The 18,626-nt window shown below is 41.1% G+C and overlaps 1 protein-coding gene across 1 annotated transcript in view; it reads left to right on the forward strand.

Annotated features, from left to right (window-relative positions):
* The window catches only part of LOC124094639 (uncharacterized), a 60,027-nt gene extending 56,259 nt beyond the window's left edge, over positions 1-3,768 (forward strand). Inside the window, exons 3-4 of the mRNA XM_046447551.1 lie at positions 1,920-2,021; positions 2,614-3,768. Of these exons, the coding sequence (XP_046303507.1) occupies positions 1,920-2,021; positions 2,614-3,768 (1,257 nt within the window). The remainder of the gene's footprint in view (positions 1-1,919; positions 2,022-2,613) is intronic.
* Positions 3,769-18,626: the final 14,858 nt, after the last annotated feature.

Here is an 18,626-nt window from a genome sequence, read left to right on the forward strand (position 1 = left end):
GCAATGGATCATGTCATATACAATGTTGGCAAATAGATTTTTATTAACTGCCCCGGACCTCCAATAATAAGTTTGATGCTATATTTTACAGTTTGAAATTCAGATTACTTATAAATAATAGGATGACAGTATATTCATTGTTGCTTACAGGATACTGAGAAAATCACCAATAGTTTCTGATTTTCCAATCTTGAGTCATTTTACAAAGTGAAATTATATAATGATGTTTTGCTTTTCAGACTAGAAATCTGTGGTGATTGACAAAAATGTTCCAAATATTTTGGGAAGGTTGAATATCTTGAGAGTTTTAGTTTGAAATATCAGTTCAGAGACCCCCACATCCAACTCTCAACTCTTTCTTATTTCCCATAACCAATTCCTTTACATGAATACATGTGCCTGCTTAGTTCACCAGAATCTCCCGGGACAGTGAAGGCCATGTGGATGGGAATAAATGAAGGAATCCTGTAATGTTTGGGATTTAAGCTATTGAGTTTTCCATCAAGTTAGGTTCTAGGAGTTTTTGATTTCCTTTTTTTTAATTTTGATAACTGAATATGGTTTTATCACCCTGGTACAACAAAATATTATTTTACAGTATATGTTAATGTGTATAAATTTGCTTTGTTATCAAGTAACAGCTATGTTTTTATTTTAGCCTTTTTATAATTTTTGATTTTGACTTTCTTAAGTGCCAGAATGGTTTCTTTCACTCTATTTAACTAGAAAACTACATTAATTTTGAATAGGAACATGCTGTAAGAACCTGAACATTTTAAACTTCAGCAATAGGTATGCAAGTGGAAGTAATTATATTTGATAATGGTATGTCATTCAGAATAACCTGGAAACAGTGACTCTTGCATGATTTTCTTTTTCTTTTCTCCTTCTCCTTCTCCTTCTCTTCCTAAACAAAAAAAGTTAATATACTCTTATTTTAAAATATGACATTTCCCTCAAACATAAGGGTTAATATATGCATTGTAGAAAACTTGAGATACACAAGAAGCAAAAAACATATATCACTTACAAAGAGTTTACAGTTTGATGTGTCCTTTTATGTCTTTTGTGTATAATACAACTGAGCATACATTTTTACATGGTTGAGATTCTAATGCTTTTTCATGCTATGAATATACTAATTCACACACAGCCCAAAGCCCTACATATTTTGACAACCAACAACATACTCTAACAAGTGAAGAGAATAAATATATATATAGACCTTCCTTTTGTGGGGACAAACATTTTTAGGAAAGACAAAATGGCAAAAGAATAAAGATGGTGATAGACATACATTAAAATACTGCATTCCCTGAATATACAATTTAAAATAAGACCTAAGGCAATGAAGAACAAGAAGTATAATGTTCTGAGTTCATTATTAGATCTATGGTATTAAAATATGAGCAAGAAAATGCTTCCATTGAAGGGCCCCAAGGCCCCAGGCCCAACATCAGGAAATCTAACCCCTGTGCCCTGAAGCTGCAAGATGCTCCCTTACACAACCCCCATGTCAAAACCCCTCCAGCAGCACGTAGCCTTTCGAGTTCTGCACAATGCTACCACAAGATGTTCCAAATAGATAACCCTAAGGGCAAACTTGAGCAAAACAGGAGAAAAACAGGAACTGAAAGGACAGGTGCAACTTTATGGTTTTTCCGAGAACAAAAAGTTGAAAAACAAGTTTACCCCCTAGGTGACCCAACTGCTGGATTCAGAGGGACCAATAGAAAGACTGTTGCTGTGCTATGCTAAGAGCTAACCCACTTGTTCCCTATAAAAGATCTGTACCCCAAAGCCCGGTGTGCCAGTTCACCGAAGCTCCGGCTGAGGTTTCGCTGAGCACCCGCAGGCGCCTGTGTAGCAATAAACGCCTCCTGCTTTTTGCAGCCAGTGTCTCGCGTGGTTCATTCCAGGTTTGGGATCTGTGGATCTTTCATTTTGGAGGTTCCACCGAGATCCAAGATCCCGGTTCCGATCCTGATCCCTATCCGGAGGACACCCGACATCACTGGGAGGTAAGCTGGCCAGCTCGAACTTTCTGTCTTGCTGTCCTGTTGGCTATCTGTTCTTTGTTCCGCGCAGAGTCTGTAAGACTATATGATCCTAGGCATAGTCATCCAGTATTCTGAGGCAGTTCTGTAGTCATCTAGTATTCTGAGGCAGTTTGAGAAGGAGTTGACGAACACGGACTTCTCTCCTGCCACCCTGGGAGACGTCCCAGGGATCAGAGGGGTCCATTTCTTTGGGGCCCCCAGTGTTTCTGAGGGATACACTGTCTTTGTAGGCGACGGAGAAGTTCGAACTTCTCCCAGGCCATCTGATTTTTTCGGTTTCCACCGAAGCCGCGCAGCGATCTCACTTTTTGGTTTCGTTTTTGTGTCTTTGTGTCTGTCTCTCTATTTCCTCTCTGAAAGTAACATGGGACAATCACTAACAACCCCTTTGAGCCTGACTCTAGACCATTGGCAAGACGTTCAGGGTCGAGCAGACAACCTGTCCGTGACAGTCAAGAAGAAAAAATGGAAGACTCTCTGTACTTCAGAGTGGCCAACATTCAACACTGGCTGACCAGCAGAAGGGACTTTTAACATTGATCTTATCTTACAGGTGAAAACCCGAATCTTCACCCACAGTCCTCATGGACACCCCGACCAGATACCCTACATTATTACCTGGGAGGACTTAGCCTCCAACCCACCCCCTTGGGTCGCTCCCTTCTCTCCACCCAAGCTCCCTCTCCGTTCTCCCCTTGAACCCTCTGCTCCCCTCATTCCGCTTCCTCCTCCCCAAACCTCTCATCTTTACCCTGTTCTTAACAAATCCGAGACCTTGGTTAAAACAGGGACAAGACCAAAGAAAGTTCTGCCACCAGAGGACTCAGCTCTGATTGACTTGCTGACTGATGAGCCTCCTCCCTATCAGCCCCAACCCTTACAAGCCCCTGAACCTGATCACCCATCCTCCGAGGACGAAAACCAGGAAGGCCCGACTGCCAGTGCTCCCCCGGATCCATCTCCCATGGTGGGATGGCTCCGGGGACGCCGGGATCACACCGCCTCAGGAGACACCTCCAGAGTTCTCCCCCTGCGACACACGGGGGGCCCCAACGGCCAATATCAGTATTGGCCTTTTTCCGCCTCTGACCTCTATAACTGGAAAACCCATAACCCTTCTTTTACTAAAGACCCTATAGCTCTAACCTCTTTGATTGAGTCTATCCTAGTAACTCACCAGCCAACATGGGATGATTGCCAGCAGCTCCTGCAGATACTCCTCACTTCAGAGGAGAAACAAAAAGTTCTTTTGGAAGCTCGCAAAAATGTGCCAGGGGACGACAGGCGTCCCACCCAACTCCCAAATTTGATTAACGAAGCTTTTCCTTTAATCTGGCCAAACTGGGACTATACAACTGAAGCAGGTAGGGACCACCTACGTCTCTATCGCCAGTTACTCATAGCGGGTCTCCATGCAGCAGGGCGACGGCCCACCAATTTGGCTCAGGTAAGACAGACTACCCAAAGGGCAGAAGAAACCCCGACAGCATTCCTAGGAAGATTAAAAGAAGCTTATCGGAGGTTTACTCCCTTTGATCCTGATAGTGAGGACCAAAAAGGGAACGTTTCCATGGCTTTCATTTGGCAGTCCGCCCCAGATATCAGGACTAAATTGCAGAGATTAGATAACTTACAAGATTTTTCTCTAGCAGACTTACTTAAGGAAGCCGAAAAGATATATAACAAAAGAGAAACTCCAGAAGAATGAGAAGACAGGATTAGAAAAATGCAGGAAGAACGAGACCTTAAACTTAGAGAGGAATCAGATAAGAGAGAGAGAGAAAGAGACCGGAGGCGTAACAGGGAACTAAGTAAAATATTGGCCACTGTAGTTCAGGCAGGACATCAGGGAGACAAGGTAAGCAAGGACAGGGAACGAAGCAGACCCCGTGTAGACCGAGACCAATGTGCCTACTTCAAGGAAAAAGGACACTGGGTAAAAGACTGCCCAAAGAGACCCCCCAACTCCAGAAGAGGTCCAAATCGGACCTCCCAACTGCTAGCATTAGATGAAGATTAGGGGAGTCAGGGCCAGGAGCTCCCCCCTGAGCCCCGGGTAACTCTCCAAGTAGGGGGGCAACCTGTGACCTTCCTAGTGGATACAGGAGCCCAACACTCGGTGCTGACACAGACACCAGGACCCATGAGCCACAAAACGACGTGGGTCCAAGGCGCCACTGGGAGCAAACCTTACCGATGGACCACCAAAAGAGAAGTACACCTTGCCACAGGTAAGGTTTCCCATTCGTTTCTGCATGTGCCTGACTGTCCATATCCACTGCTGGGAAGAGACTTATTGACTAAATTGAGAGCCCAAATTTATTTTAAAGATGGGAGCGCCTCCATTACGGGGCCAAACCAGACTCCCTTACATGTATTGACTTTCAAATTGGAAGACAAATATAAACTCTTTGACAAACCCTTGGTATCTATGAGAGACATGGACTATTGGCTTAGTTCCTACCCGGAGGCCTGGGCTGAAACCGGAGGAATGGGAATGGCAAAACAACGGCCTCCAATAGTCATTCACCTAAAGGCCGCTGCTACTCCCATCAATATCAAACAATATCCTATGTCAAGGGAGGCCTATCAGGGCATCAAGCCGCACATCAAACGCCTCCTAGACCAAGGTATCCTAACACCTTGCCAATCGCCCTGGAACACCCCATTACTGCCAGTCAAAAAGCCGGGGACTAATGACTACAGACCAGTCCAAGACTTAAGGGAGGTTAACAAGAGGGTAGAAGATATTCACCCCACAGTGCCAAATCCTTACAATCTCCTTAGCACTTTACCTCCTACTCATACTTGGTATACTGTTCTGGATCTGAAAGATGCTTTCTTCTGCCTAAGACTGTCTCCCCAAAGTCAGGCTCTCTTCGCATTCGAATGGAAAGATCCCGAAGGAGGAGTCTCTGGACAACTGACCTGGACGAGACTGCCACAAGGATTTAAAAACAGCCCGACACTCTTCGATGAGGCTTTGCATCAGGATTTGGCAGACTTCCGTGTAAGACACCCTTCCCTAATCATGCTTCAATATGTAGATGACATCTTGCTGGCTGCGATCTCCGAGGAAGATTGCCAGGCAGGTACGGAGGAATTATTGCAAACTTTGGGACTATTAGGGTATAGGGCGTCAGCAAAAAAGGCCCAAATCTGTCAGACAAAAGTTACCTATCTGGGCTATGAACTCCATGATGGTCAACGATGGATGACAACTGCCAGAAAAGAGACTATCTCAAGTATACCAACCCCCCAGAGTCCCAAGCAACTGCGGGAATTCCTGGGGACCGCAGATTTCTGTAGACTCTGGATTCCTGGGTTTGCTGAGATAGCAGCCCCCTTGTATCTACTGACTAAGCAAGGTAACTCCTTTGCTTGGACTAAGGAACATCAATTGGCATTTGATCACATCAAATTGGCTCTTCTGTCAGCCCCTGCTTTGGGCTTACCGGACGTTACCAAGCCCTTTGATCTATTTGTAGATGAAAAACAGGGTTATGCAAAAGGGGTTCTAACCCAAAAACTGGGGCCCTGGAGGTGACCTATAGCCTACCTGTCAAAGAAATTAGATCCAGTGGCAGCAGGATGGCCACCATGCCTCCGGATGATCGCAGCCGTGCCTCTTCTGATTAAGGATGCCACTAAATTGACTTTGGGACAGCCATTAACCCTGTTAACCCCTCATGCCATTGAGACTGTAATTCGCCAGCCACCTGATCACTGGATGTCAAATGCCCGACTCACCCATTACCAGTCCTTGTTATTGGACACCGACCGAATTCAGTTCGGTCCCGTGGTGACACTGAATCCAGCGACCCTCCTGCCGCTCCCAGGAAAAGCAGATCCTCACAACTGCCAGCAGATTCTTGCAGAGACACAGGGAACCCTGCCAGACCTCACCGACCAACCGATGAAGGATGCGGAGCTGGTCTGGTACACAGATGGAAGCAGTTATCTGCTCAATGGAGAACGACGAGCAGGAGCAGCCATCACCACCGAATCTGAGGTAATATGGGCAAGTGCACTTCCGGGAGGAACATCAGCTCAGCGGGCAGAACTGATAGCTCTGACTCAAGCTTTAAAGTTGGCAGAGGGGAAGAAACTGAACGTGTACACTGACAGTAGATATGCCTTTGCTACTGCTCATATACACGGAGAAATTTATAGGCGCCGGGGGTTACTAACCTCGGAGGGAAAAGAGATCAAAAATAAGACTGAAATATTAGCTTTGCTTAAAGCTTTATTTTTGCCTAAGAAGTTAAGTATCATGCATTGTCCCGGCCATCAAAAAGGGGATACTCCAGAGGCTAAAGGGAACAGATTAGCAGATGAAACAGCCAAGAAAGCAGCCCTAGGGCCACAACTTTTGATAATGACTCTATTGCCCCAACGAGCAGACCCACAACATGAGGACCATGAGGAACATTGGGTCTATGAAGACAAAGATTTAAATGCCATACAGAAACTGGGGGCCACTTATGACCCCGAGAAAAACGTCTGGAAATATCAAGGGAAGACTATCATGCCCCTCAAAAATTCAAAACAATTAGTAAAGTCCCTACACAGACTGACACACCTTGGGACTAAAAAGATGAAAGAGCTCTTAAACCGTGGGGAAGGTACTTTATATCTTCCGAACAGGGATCAACTTCTGCGCCAGGAAGCAGAAAACTGTCAAGTATGTGCCCAGGTAAATGCTGGTAAGATCAAAATTGGAACAGGGATCCGAGTAAGAGGCCATAAGCCCGGAACCCATTGGGAAATAGACTTCACTGAAATCAAACCTGGTATGTATGGCTACAAATATCTTTTGGTTTTTGTTGACACTTTCTCTGGATGGGCAGAGGCATTCCCGACTCGGCATGAGACTGCTAAGATGGTTGCTAAGAAATTATTAGAAGAAATCTTCCCCAGGTACGGGTTACCTGGGACAATTGGGTCGGATAACGGGCCTGCTTTCGTCTCCCAGGTAAGTCAGATGGTGGCCAATACGTTGGGGATTAATTGGAAATTACATTGTGCTTATAGACCCCAAAGTTCAGGACAGGTAGAAAGGATGAATAGAACCATCAAGGAGACTTTAACCAAATTAACGCTTGAAACTGGCACTAGAGACTGGGTACAACTCCTACCTTTAGCCTTGTACCGGGCCCGAAACACCCCCGGCCCACAGGGACTAACCCCATTTGCGATTCTGTACGGTGCGCCACCACCCGCTATTAACTTTTATGAAACTGAAACCTATGCCTCCCTCACCCCATCTATGCAGACTCATTTGCGTGCCTTGCAATTGGTCCAGAACGAGGTCTGGAAGCCTCTAGCCACAGCATACAAGGAGGAACTTAAAACCCCCTCGCTGCCACATCCCTTCAAAGTTGGAGACACCGTCTGGGTACGCAGGCACCAGAGCAAGAACCTCGAACCGCGGTGGAAAGGACCCTACACCGTTCTGCTGACCACTCCCACTGCAATCAAAGTACACGACATCACCGCTTGGATCCATGCCTCTCACGTGAAGACTGCACATCCACAGGAGTCCGCAGACGCCTTTCCGGATCCAGAATGGAGGCTGCAATGCACCCAGAATCCGCTAAAGATAAGACTCACTCGCTGTTGATTTTTCTTGCTTTGTGCTTTATCCTCCCCATAGCAGATGCCAGGCACCCCAACCAGATTGTGCGCCAGACATGGCAAGTGTTATCAGGAACAGGAAGTATACTTTGGGAAACAACTTCTGCAGAATACCCCCTTTGGGCTTGGTGGCCAACCCTAGAGCCAGATCTCTGTCACCTGATGGTGGGGGCTTGTCACTTTGATGGCCCAAATGAGTCAGAAGCGTGCGTCACCAGTGGACGCTGCCTTTGCATACGTCGTCCACCAGGGTGTAGCGACCCGAGATCTCGAGGGGAGCTAAGGAAAAAAATCATTCTATGTATGCCCCAAAGATAGGTTACAAGTAGGTGAACTAGAATGTGGTCAACAAGAATATTATTACTGTTCCCGCTCAGGGGAAAAAGGATGTGAAACTACAGGGGATGCCTACTGGAACCCTAGTGCACCCTGGGATTTGATCCAAGTAAGCAGAAAAAAACAAAATGAACCCCCACTCTCTGCCGACTCTTGTAGGCGCCTAGCATGGCATGGGGCAGGGCCATGTACCAGCTTTGCCTGCAACCCCTTAAACATTACCTTTACTCAGGCAGGCCGAGCCTCAAAGGATTGGATGCAAGGAAAACAGTGGGGACTACGGGTATTTTTCGAGCGAAGTCCCTATGACCCTGGAGTCCTATTCCAAATAAGATTAATAGTAAAAACCAACCCCCAGCCAATAGGCCCTAATAAGATACTCCAAGATCAAAAGGCTTCTCCTCCTAAAAAATATAAACAGGCACCCTCAAGGCTAACGCCTAATCCTACTTTACCAGGGCCAGGAGAAAGACTAATGGACCTAGTTAGAGGGGGATACCAAGCCCTCAATTCCACCCAGCCCAATCTCACTGAGTCCTGCTGGATTTGCCTCCAGGCGAGTCCCCCCTACTATGAAGGAGTAGCTATTAATGGAGATTTTACCTATGGCACCTCCACCAGCTGCAACTGGGAAACCGGACACAGGTTGACACTGCCTGCAGTAACCGGTTCAGGAACATGCATAGGAAACTCCCCTAGATCGGAGGAGCTCTGTGCACGCACTGCAACTGTTACCCCTTCTGACCCATCCACATACTTAGTGCCTCAAACAGTACTCTACTGGGCATGTGACACTGGGATTACACCATGTGTTGCGACAGCCATTTTCAACCAGTCTAAAGATTTTTGTGTGTTAGTCCAAATCTACCCACGGCTACTCTATTATTCCTCAGAAGACTTTGAGGGACATTTCATGGGCAGGACTCGATTCACCCGGGAGCCAATCAGCATTACCCTGGCAGTCTTGTTAGGAGCAGGAGTATTGGCAGGAGTTGGGACTGGGGCTGCAGCTCTGATTGAGGGCCCTCGACAACTAGGGATTCTGGAAGCTGCAATCCAACAAGACCTAAGGGCAATAGAAACCTCTGTAACTGCTTTAGAAAAATCCCTAACCTCCTTATCAGAGGTTGTTTTGCAGAATAGACGAGGTCTGGACTTATTATTTTTAAAGGAAGGAGGACTTTGTGCTGCCTTAAAAGAAAACTGTTGCTTTTACACAGATCACACAGGGGTAGTAAGGGAGTCTATGACAAAGCTCAGAGAAAGACTAGATGCAAGAGAAAAGTCCCTGTGAGGCTCCCAAAGTTGGTTTGAAAGCTGGTTTAATAAATCCCCTTGGTTAACTACTATATTATCCACTGTAGCCGGCCCCTTAATTATATTGCTGTTGATTTTAACATTTGGACCCTGCATATTTAACAAATTAATGCAATTTATAAAAGAAAGACTGTCCATGATCCAAACTATGGTCCTCACGCAACAATATCAAGTACTCCAATAGCACGCCGAGCCGTCAGCTGAGCAAATGCTGAATTCTGAGCAGGTAGATCAATGGATATAGGATTATATCCCGGAGAGAGAAAAGGGGGGAATGAAGGGCCCCAAGGCCCCAGGCCCAACATTAGGAAATCTAACCCCTGTGCCCTGAAGCTGCAAGATGCTCCCTTACACAACCCCCATGTCAAAACCCCTCCAGCAGCACGTAGCCTTTCGAGTTCTGCACAATGCTACCACAAGATGTTCCAAATAGATAACCCTAAGGGCAAACTTGAGCAAAACAGGAGAAAAACAGGAACTGAAAGGACAGGTGCAACTTTATGGTTTTTCCGAGAACAAAAAGTTGAAAAACAAGTTTACCCCCTAGGTGACCCAACTGCTGGATTCAGAGGGACCAATAGAAAGACTGTTGCTGTGCTATGCTAAGAGCTAACCCACTTGTTCCCTATAAAAGATCTGTACCCCAAAGCCCGGTGTGCCAGTTCACCGAAGCTCCGGCTGAGGTTTCGCTGAGCACCCGCAGGCGCCTGTGTAGCAATAAACGCCTCCTGCTTTTTGCAGCCAGTGTCTCGCGTGGTTCATTCCGGGTTTGGGATCTGTGGATCTTTCACCATCAATTCAACAGTGTTTTCATACATTAGTCAAAAGAGAAATGCACATACATCAATGGAAGTAATCAAATTACAAATGTGAATTCAACTGCTTATTTTCCTTGCACTTCCTTCTGACCTTCCACACTAATCTAATGAACAAGCCCCCACATGTGTTCAGAGGTGATTTAGCAATTCTTTGTCCAGAATGCTTCTTTTCCATTAACTTTAACAAAATATATCTATAAATTGGTTAATTCTCTCTTTTTGTCATACAGTGTTGCCATAATATCTAAACTCTTACATTGTTGTGAAACAAAGAAATAAAATACTGCAGTAAGCACATTATAAAACAGCTCTATATAGGACTGTAGTCTATGCTGTCTTCTGGATACAGACATGCCAGTAAAGAGTACTTTGCCATTCTTCATCCTCCTCCACCATCACAGTGACTAAGTATAGAAATATGTCTAGTTGCAAGAGTTTGACTGAAAAAAAAGTGCTTTTAAAAGATAGCACTTCCTATCAATGAACCAAAGTGCATATGCATATATATATAAATATATATAAATATATATATATATATATATATATTTATATATATTTTATTAATTTATTTTAATTTTATTTTTATTTATTTATTTTTATGTGGTGCTGAAGATTGAACCCAGTGCCTCACATGTGCTAGGCAAGCACTCTACCACTGAGCTACAACCGTAGGCCCTCAAAGCATATATTTATAAATAAGTTATTTTACTTTTTCCATCTTTGTGCAATATGATATGTTTGTCCTATAAATACACAATAATATTAACTAAAATGCATAAAAGATAAATGGTTAGATGATTGGATCTTATTTATGAACTCTTGGGCCTATATGCCTTTGTTCGGTACCTCCTTTTCTTCTCATATCCCTACCACTCAGGAAACAATATTCTGCTCCAAGAGATCAGATTTAATAGTTAAATTCCCCAAAGACAAATATCCCTATGGTGACCTAACAAAAAAGGTGTTGTTTTATTTATATCTCTCCTTTAAATATAGTTTTACATTTGAAAACATCTAGAAAAAGTCCATATTTCAAATAGAACTTTTGTCCACTAAACCCAAAGTACCATTGAATACACTGCATGTGGGGGATAAAGGCTGTAATATATCAGCCTCTTGTAATTAGGAATATCCTGATGTCCAAACTTCTTACCTCGTCAAAACACTGCAAAAATGTAAGTATTTCTCTGATGATTAGGTATATTAAGCATTTTTCCACAGTTATGCTTCATTTGTATATCTGAAGAAATATAAATTGAGCTTCTTTGCCCATTTTTAAATCAGATTATCTGTTTTCTTACTGTTGAATTGTTTGAGTTCCTTATATACTCTGGATATAAACTCCTTGTTAGTTATATAGTTTGCAAATATTTTCTGTCTATTTATAGGTTGTCTCTTTCCTCTGTTGTTTCCTTGCCTTTGCAGAAGCCTTTTGGTTTGCTTTCTCTTTCTGTTTTAGTTTCATACGTTCTCATTTGTCCGGTTTTGCTTTTGTTGACTGTGCTTCTGGAGTCATATAAAAAATTGTTGCCCCGACCACTGTCATGGCAGCCTTTTCCCTGTGTTCTAGTAATTTTAGTTTTAGGTATTATATTGACGATTTAATCAACTTTGAATAAATGTTTCTATATGATATCCAGATATCCAGTTTTCCCAACACTACTTATTAAAAAGACATTTCTTTTCCCTTTTTTATTTGTGAACCTTTCTTTTTTTCTTTTCTTCTTCTTTTTTTTTTTTGGAGGGGTGGGGTCTTGAGAATTTGACCAAGGGGTGCTTTACCACTAAGCTGAATCCTGCAGCTCCTTTATTTGTTTATTCTTTATTTTGAGATGGGGTCTTGCCAAGTTGCTAAGAGCCTTACTAAGTTGCTGAGCCAGGTCTTGAACTTGTAATTCTCCTGCCTCACCCTCCTGAGTCACTGGGATTACAGGTGTGTGCTTCTACCACACCTGGCACTTGTGCAACTGTCTTGAAAACCAATTGACAGAAAATGGCATGAATTGATTTTTGGGCTCCCTATTCTATTCCATAAATCAATGTCTGTTTTTTTTTTTTGCCAGAACCATTGCTGTTTTGATTGCTACAGTTTTTTGGGGTATATGTTAAAGTCAGGTAGCGTGATACTTCTAGATTTGTTCTTTTTGCTCAATATTGCTTGGGTATTTGTGCTTTATTCTGGTTCCATATGAATTTGAGGGTTGCTTTTCCCATTTCTTTAAATAAATGTCATTTGAATTTATATAATGAATTCATTGAATCTATAAATTACTTTGGACACTGTGGGTATTTTTGTCAATATTAATTTTTTGATTCATGATGGGTTATCTTTCCATGTATTGATATTTTATAATTTTCAGTTTATAGTTCTTTTATTTCCTTAGTTAATTTCATTCCTAAATATTTTATTATTAATTTTTGTAGGGCTTGGATACAGCTCAGTGTTAGAGTGTTTGCCTTAGTATTCATGAGGCCCTGGATTCTATTCTTAGAATTAAAAGAAATTGTAGGTAGTTTAAATGAGATTATTCTGTTTTTGAAAGTTCATTGTTAATATGTAGAAACACTACTGGAATTTGTATGATGACTTTATATCCTGCATCATTAATAATTTTTTTTTTGTTAGATCTAACAGTTTTTTGGTAGAGTCTTTAGGGTTTTCAATACATAAACTATCTTGGGTCCTCCTCTAAAACAGGAACAATTGAACTTCTCTTCCAGTTTTGATCTATTAAATGCTTTTTTTTCTCTATTGCCCAATTTCTTAAATAAGGACTTCCAGTATTATATTAAATAGAAATGGTGAAAATGGGTATCTCTGTCTTTTTTTTTTAAGAGAGAGAGAGAGAGAGAGAGAGAGAGAGAGAGAGAGAGAGAATTTTAATATTTATTTTTTAGTTTTCAGCGGACACAACATCTTTGTTTGTATGTGGTGCTGAAGATCGAACCCAGGCCGCACTCATGCCAGGCGAGCGCGCTACCACTTGAGCCACATCCCCAGCCCGGTATCTCTGTCTTATTTGTGATCTTAGAGAAAAGGCTTTCAACTTTCCACAACTGAGTATGATGTTAACTGCAGGTTTTTCAGATGTAACTTCTGTTGTGTTGATATGAATGTTGAACTTTTACAAATGCTTGTGTGCAGCTCTTGAGATGATCATATTGGTCTGCCAGTAATGTGGTGTACCACATTTATAAACTTGCCTATGTTGAGCCATCCTTGCATCCCAGAGGTAAATCCCACATAATCATGGTGAATGATCCTTATGGTGTTCTGTTGAATTCAGTTGACTGCTGTTTTGTTAGAATTTCTTTTTAAAATTTGTTTTCATCAGCATATTTATTGGCTTATAGTTTTCTTTTTTTTTTTTTTTCCTTTGTCGTTTTGGTTTTGAAATCTGGGTATTATTGGCTTATCCAATCCTCAAAAAACAAATGCCAAATGTTTTCTCTGATATCAGAAGGCTGATTCGTAGTGGGGTAGGGAGGGGGAGCATGGGAGGAATCCAGGAACTATAGATAGGGCAGAGGGGTGGGAGGGGAAAGGAGGGGGCAGGGGTTTAGCAAGGATGGTGGAATGTGATGACATCATTATCCAAAGTACATGTATGAAGACACAAATTGGTGTCAACATACTTTATATAAACCAGAGAAATGAAAAATTGTGCTTTATATGTGTAATAAGAATTGTAATGCTTTCCACTGTCATTTTGTTGTTGTTGTTGTTGTTTTTTAATCAATGAAAAAAATGTTTGGGAGTATTTCTTTTTCTTTAATTTCTTTGAAGACTTCAAGAAATATTGGTATGAGTTCTTCAAATATTTGGTAAACTTCATGTATGAAATCACAAAATCCTAGGCCTTTCTTTGCTGGGAAACTTTTTATTGCTGATTCAATTCTCTATTCATTATTAGTTTGTTCAGATTTTCCATTTCTTTCTGATTCATTCTTTGCAGGTTGCATGTGTCTAGGAATTTGTCAATTTCTGCTATGTTATCAAATTTTTTGGTGCATATTTCCTCATGGTAGTCTCTTATATTTCTTTGTATTTATGTGGTAACAATTCTCTTCTTTTAAATATCCGATTTTATTCACTTGAGTTTTCTCTTTTTTTCTTAGTCTGATAGTTTGTTGATTTTATGTTTTCAAAAAAACAATTCAGTTTTGTTGATGTTTTCTGTTGCTTCTGGTTTCTAGTTCATTTATATATGCTCTGATCTTTATTATTTCCTTTCTTCTTCTAATGTTGGACTTGGCTTGTTCCTATTTTCCTAGTTCCTTGAAGTATAATGTTAAGTGTTTTGAATTTAAGATTTTTATTCTTTTTTTGAGGTTTATTACACTTATTGCTATAAACTTCTCTTTTAGAACCGCTTTCCCTGCATCACATAAATTTTGTTTTCCATTTTCATTTATCTCAATGTATTTATAATGTTTTACTTTAATTTATGCTTTGGCCCCCTGGTTATTCAGAAGCATTTTGTTTAATTTCCATATATTTGTGAATTTTCCAAAATTCCTCATGTTACTGATTTCTAGTTTCATATCATTGTAGTCAGAAAGGATGCTCAATATGGTTTCAGTCTCCTTGAATTTGTTAAGACTTTTTCTATGATCTAATCTATAGTTTATCCTGGAGAATGTTCTGGATATATTTGAAAATAGCAGGTATTCTGCTGTTCTGATGTAAAATATTCTTGTAGAAGTTGTTTCATGACTTTGTTTTCAAAAACAACATAAATTTTACAAAAAGATGTTTACAAATTATTATCTTACTTTTAACACAGACTACTTATTTCAAACAAGAACTTACTTTGTTCACTATGTACGATAGTTTTGAATAGACTGCACATATGTAACAGTAGTTATAACCTGAGTGTATATTTAAAATATGAACAATCTAGTTTAGAACACTTCCTTTCTCTCACTTTAAACAAATTGAGTAGACTATAACTCATTTTTAGAAGACATCCTTTCCTATGAATTTTAATAGAATATATTCAAGGGGAGAAAAGTTGTGTTGCAATTCGGTTTTGTACTAGGGGAGAGAAGTCAGTCTCAACTCTCAATATGACTGCCATATGTGGAGACTGACAGCCAAGGAGAGGATGGGGTAAGGGAATGAAAAAATTACTAAGAAATAACATCAGGGGTGGAGGGAATTCTGGGTAAGTTGACTTGATAGGTGCTTTTTTGCTGAAGACAAACCTGAAAGATAAGATACCAAGAATAGGAAGAAAGAATTTTATCAGATACCAAGGATGAAGAAATTTCACTGAACTGACTCAGCAGATTTCTGGTTAAATTTGGACTTAATAGGCCAAGGACAGAACCCAATGGGACAAGTAAGATGGGATTAAAAAGAGCCTGCAACAAGCTTGGGCACAGAAGATAACTTCTTTTTTCATTTACCAGCAAAGTCTTAAAACATCTAAGATGAGATTTTGTAAAATAAAGACTCATCTGTCCATTTCATATACTGTCTACACAGTATAGAGGAACAAAGTGCTCAGACATGTGGGGACCACAGTTTTACTTCAGCCTAAAAGCAGAGCCATTTAATTTCTCTCTCCTCTTTCCTGAAGCCTGTTCATAAATAGGGTAATGGGTCAACACAACAACAACATTATTTCACAGAATTTTAATAAGATACATATGAAATATAGTATTTTACTTTGTGTATGCTTTTAACATATTGAATACTTCAGAAGATTAGAAACAGTGATTTTAAAAAAAAGGAATTAGTGTTATGAATGCATATACAATAGTGAGGAACAAAAGGTACCACAGGACAGTGATTATAATGTGAATATGACTTTGAAGTATGAGCAGTCTGGTCTAGTGCCTGTCTTCATCTTCATGGCAGTGCAAAGATTCTACTTTTCCATTTCTGCTTCTGTATGATGCTGGTATATGTATTTTTCTTCTCTGGTGTTTATAATTATATACATTTTAAGGAACACAGGTATTCTATTAACTTTTAGCTCCCTCATATATGTATTGCATATGTAAGGCATACTCTCTCCTCAGTGCACCAATTATAGATGAAAAATTCCTTCAATTTTCTAATCAGCCTCTTCACAGCCCACTGCTCCATCTCCTCTCCTCTAACCCATTGATCAAATGTGGAAATGTCACTTCTAGAGATGGTCTAACAATTCCATTTCCAAAAGTCATTCCCAGAAGGCATTTCTTTTCTATGACTTAAGATTCTTTCTTTTTTTGTCAAAATGGCATTTACAGCAATATGATTTTTAACTCTGCTTTATTATACATCAACAAGTTCTCTATATTTTATGTAAGTCTTAGATGTAGAAAATAAGTTGCATTTTAAAGGACAGGGGCTTTTAAAAATTGGAGAGATGCTTTTCTCATGTTATATACATAGGCCTTCTATAAAGAGCAATACATCTTCCCAAATGGTGATTTGTAATTCCCGTTGGCTAAATGTGGGCAGCTATCCTTCTACCTTCTCTCCTAGTATCAAGCTCTGGTAGACTGAAGCCAGCTATCCATTTCCTTACCATATATTTCCAGGGCTCGTGCTCCTTTGCTCTTTATTCCTTGTCCAAGTGGGACCTGTGTGGCCCCTGGCCTGAAATCACTGAGTTCACACCCATGTTCATCTGCCATCTTGGGGTGATGTATCTTCCCTGAAGTAAAGGGGACAGTAAAACACCATGTACTTAAATGCCTCTTTCATTCCCCCAAATCTAGCCAAGTTAAGGGAACAATGGGAGCAATCCTGGGCTGGAAATTCCAGACACCTATTACCCTGAAGGACTCTGGTTTTCTCTAAGCCTACTGGGAACTAGGACAAGTTAGTGTTATCTCTAGGAAGCTATTTTCTTGCATGTACATAACAACCATTGTTCCTTGAGAGGAACAATGGTCATATAAGCGAACTAAGCAAGTTAATGCTGATAAAGTCACTCCTTCTGCATCCTTATGTATAAAATACTTCTCTGAGTGGAGATGGGTGTAGAACTGAGGACTCTGAAAAGGATACATGCCACTCATCCAGCTTGCTGCCACTGGACAAAACACATGAGGGAGAGGAGGTGGTACTTGGTACAGCACGATGAGGAACAGGGGTGCCATTAGTCTGTTGCCTCTGAACTCTTTTTGCAGCAGACTTTGTTCTCTTGTCATCTTTCCCCTACAAATCATGTGTCTCCAGCCACTTTCTTTGAGTTTCCTGCCACCTACCCTGCTGCCCTGGCAGAAATGGGCTGTGGATGAGACAGCTGCCCAAATCCCTGTTTTCAGGCTGCTGTGCTATTTCCACTAGATCTCAGGAAGGGTCACTGTGAACTCCAGTGTTGGGCTGGGCCTGTGGTTAACTACAAAGGGTTTCTGGTCACTGTAGAATAAGAGCTGCTGCTCCCTGAGCCTCAGTTTACCCATCAAAGGAGCATGGGCACATGTGCTGCTTCTCACCACACTCTGTGGAAGAACCTGAATTCCTTTTAAAAAAACATGTTAGGTATGTAAACACTCAATAGAGTTCTTGATATAAGAGACATATTAAAATAAAATTTGCTTTAAAATCTGAGCCTTTTCACTTTTTTCCCCCTGCTTATTCACAATCTTTCATTAATATTATAAAGCAGAAGAAAGTACTTTGAGCTTTGGATAAACTCATGAGATTTATTCATTGAAGAAAACACATATCAGAAAAACATGAAATATTTTCAAGCCTGAACGTAATAACCTTTTGATATTTTACAAAGTAAAACAGACCCTAAAAATGTGTGATATTATATCCAAATGGCTTAATTTCTTTGTAGTTCCAGCTTAACTAAACTGAGTTTAAATGGCATGTACATTAAGCTGTCTGATCAATGTACCTGAGAGATGAGAAGTTGGAGAGATTTTTATAGAATAGTCATTAAGATCCTTGCTGGGCGCAGTGGCACACACCTATAATCCCAGCGGCTTGGGAAGAAGAGGCAGGGGGATTGTGAGTTCAAAGTCAGCCTCAGCAAAAGTCAGGCTCTAAGTAACTCAGTGAGACTCTGTCTCTAAATAAAATACAAAATAGGGATGGGGATGTGGCTCAGTGGTCAAGTGTCCCTGAGTTCAATCCCCAGTACCCCCCCCCCAAAAAAAAAAGATCCTTGAAAATATGCAATGTACAAGTGACATTTAAGGCATTTTATAATGTGTCTTTAACAATGAAGCAGCTTCAAGGGTTCTGCCAGCCAGCTATTTCAATGACTCCAAAGAACTTAACAGAAAGTGCAAAGATGAGTCAGCCCATGAATAAATCTAAGCCACCACCTTAATAGAAAACTCTTGCTTAATGACAGCTTAGAACATTTCTTTCATTACGATGGAATATAGCGATGACAGTATTGAGGGGAAATGGAGAACATCAGCATGTCATTTTGTTCTAAAGTTGGAGTTTGGAAAGTGTTATGGTGGTGTTTTGGTTGCACAGAGGAACTGCCTCCAA

Source organism: Marmota monax, unplaced genomic scaffold (assembly GCF_021218885.2).
Source record: "Marmota monax isolate L192 unplaced genomic scaffold, Marmota_monax_Labrador192_F-V1.1 WCK01_AAM20220418_F8-fsc00007, whole genome shotgun sequence".
NCBI classification, from domain to species: domain Eukaryota; kingdom Metazoa; phylum Chordata; class Mammalia; order Rodentia; family Sciuridae; genus Marmota; species Marmota monax.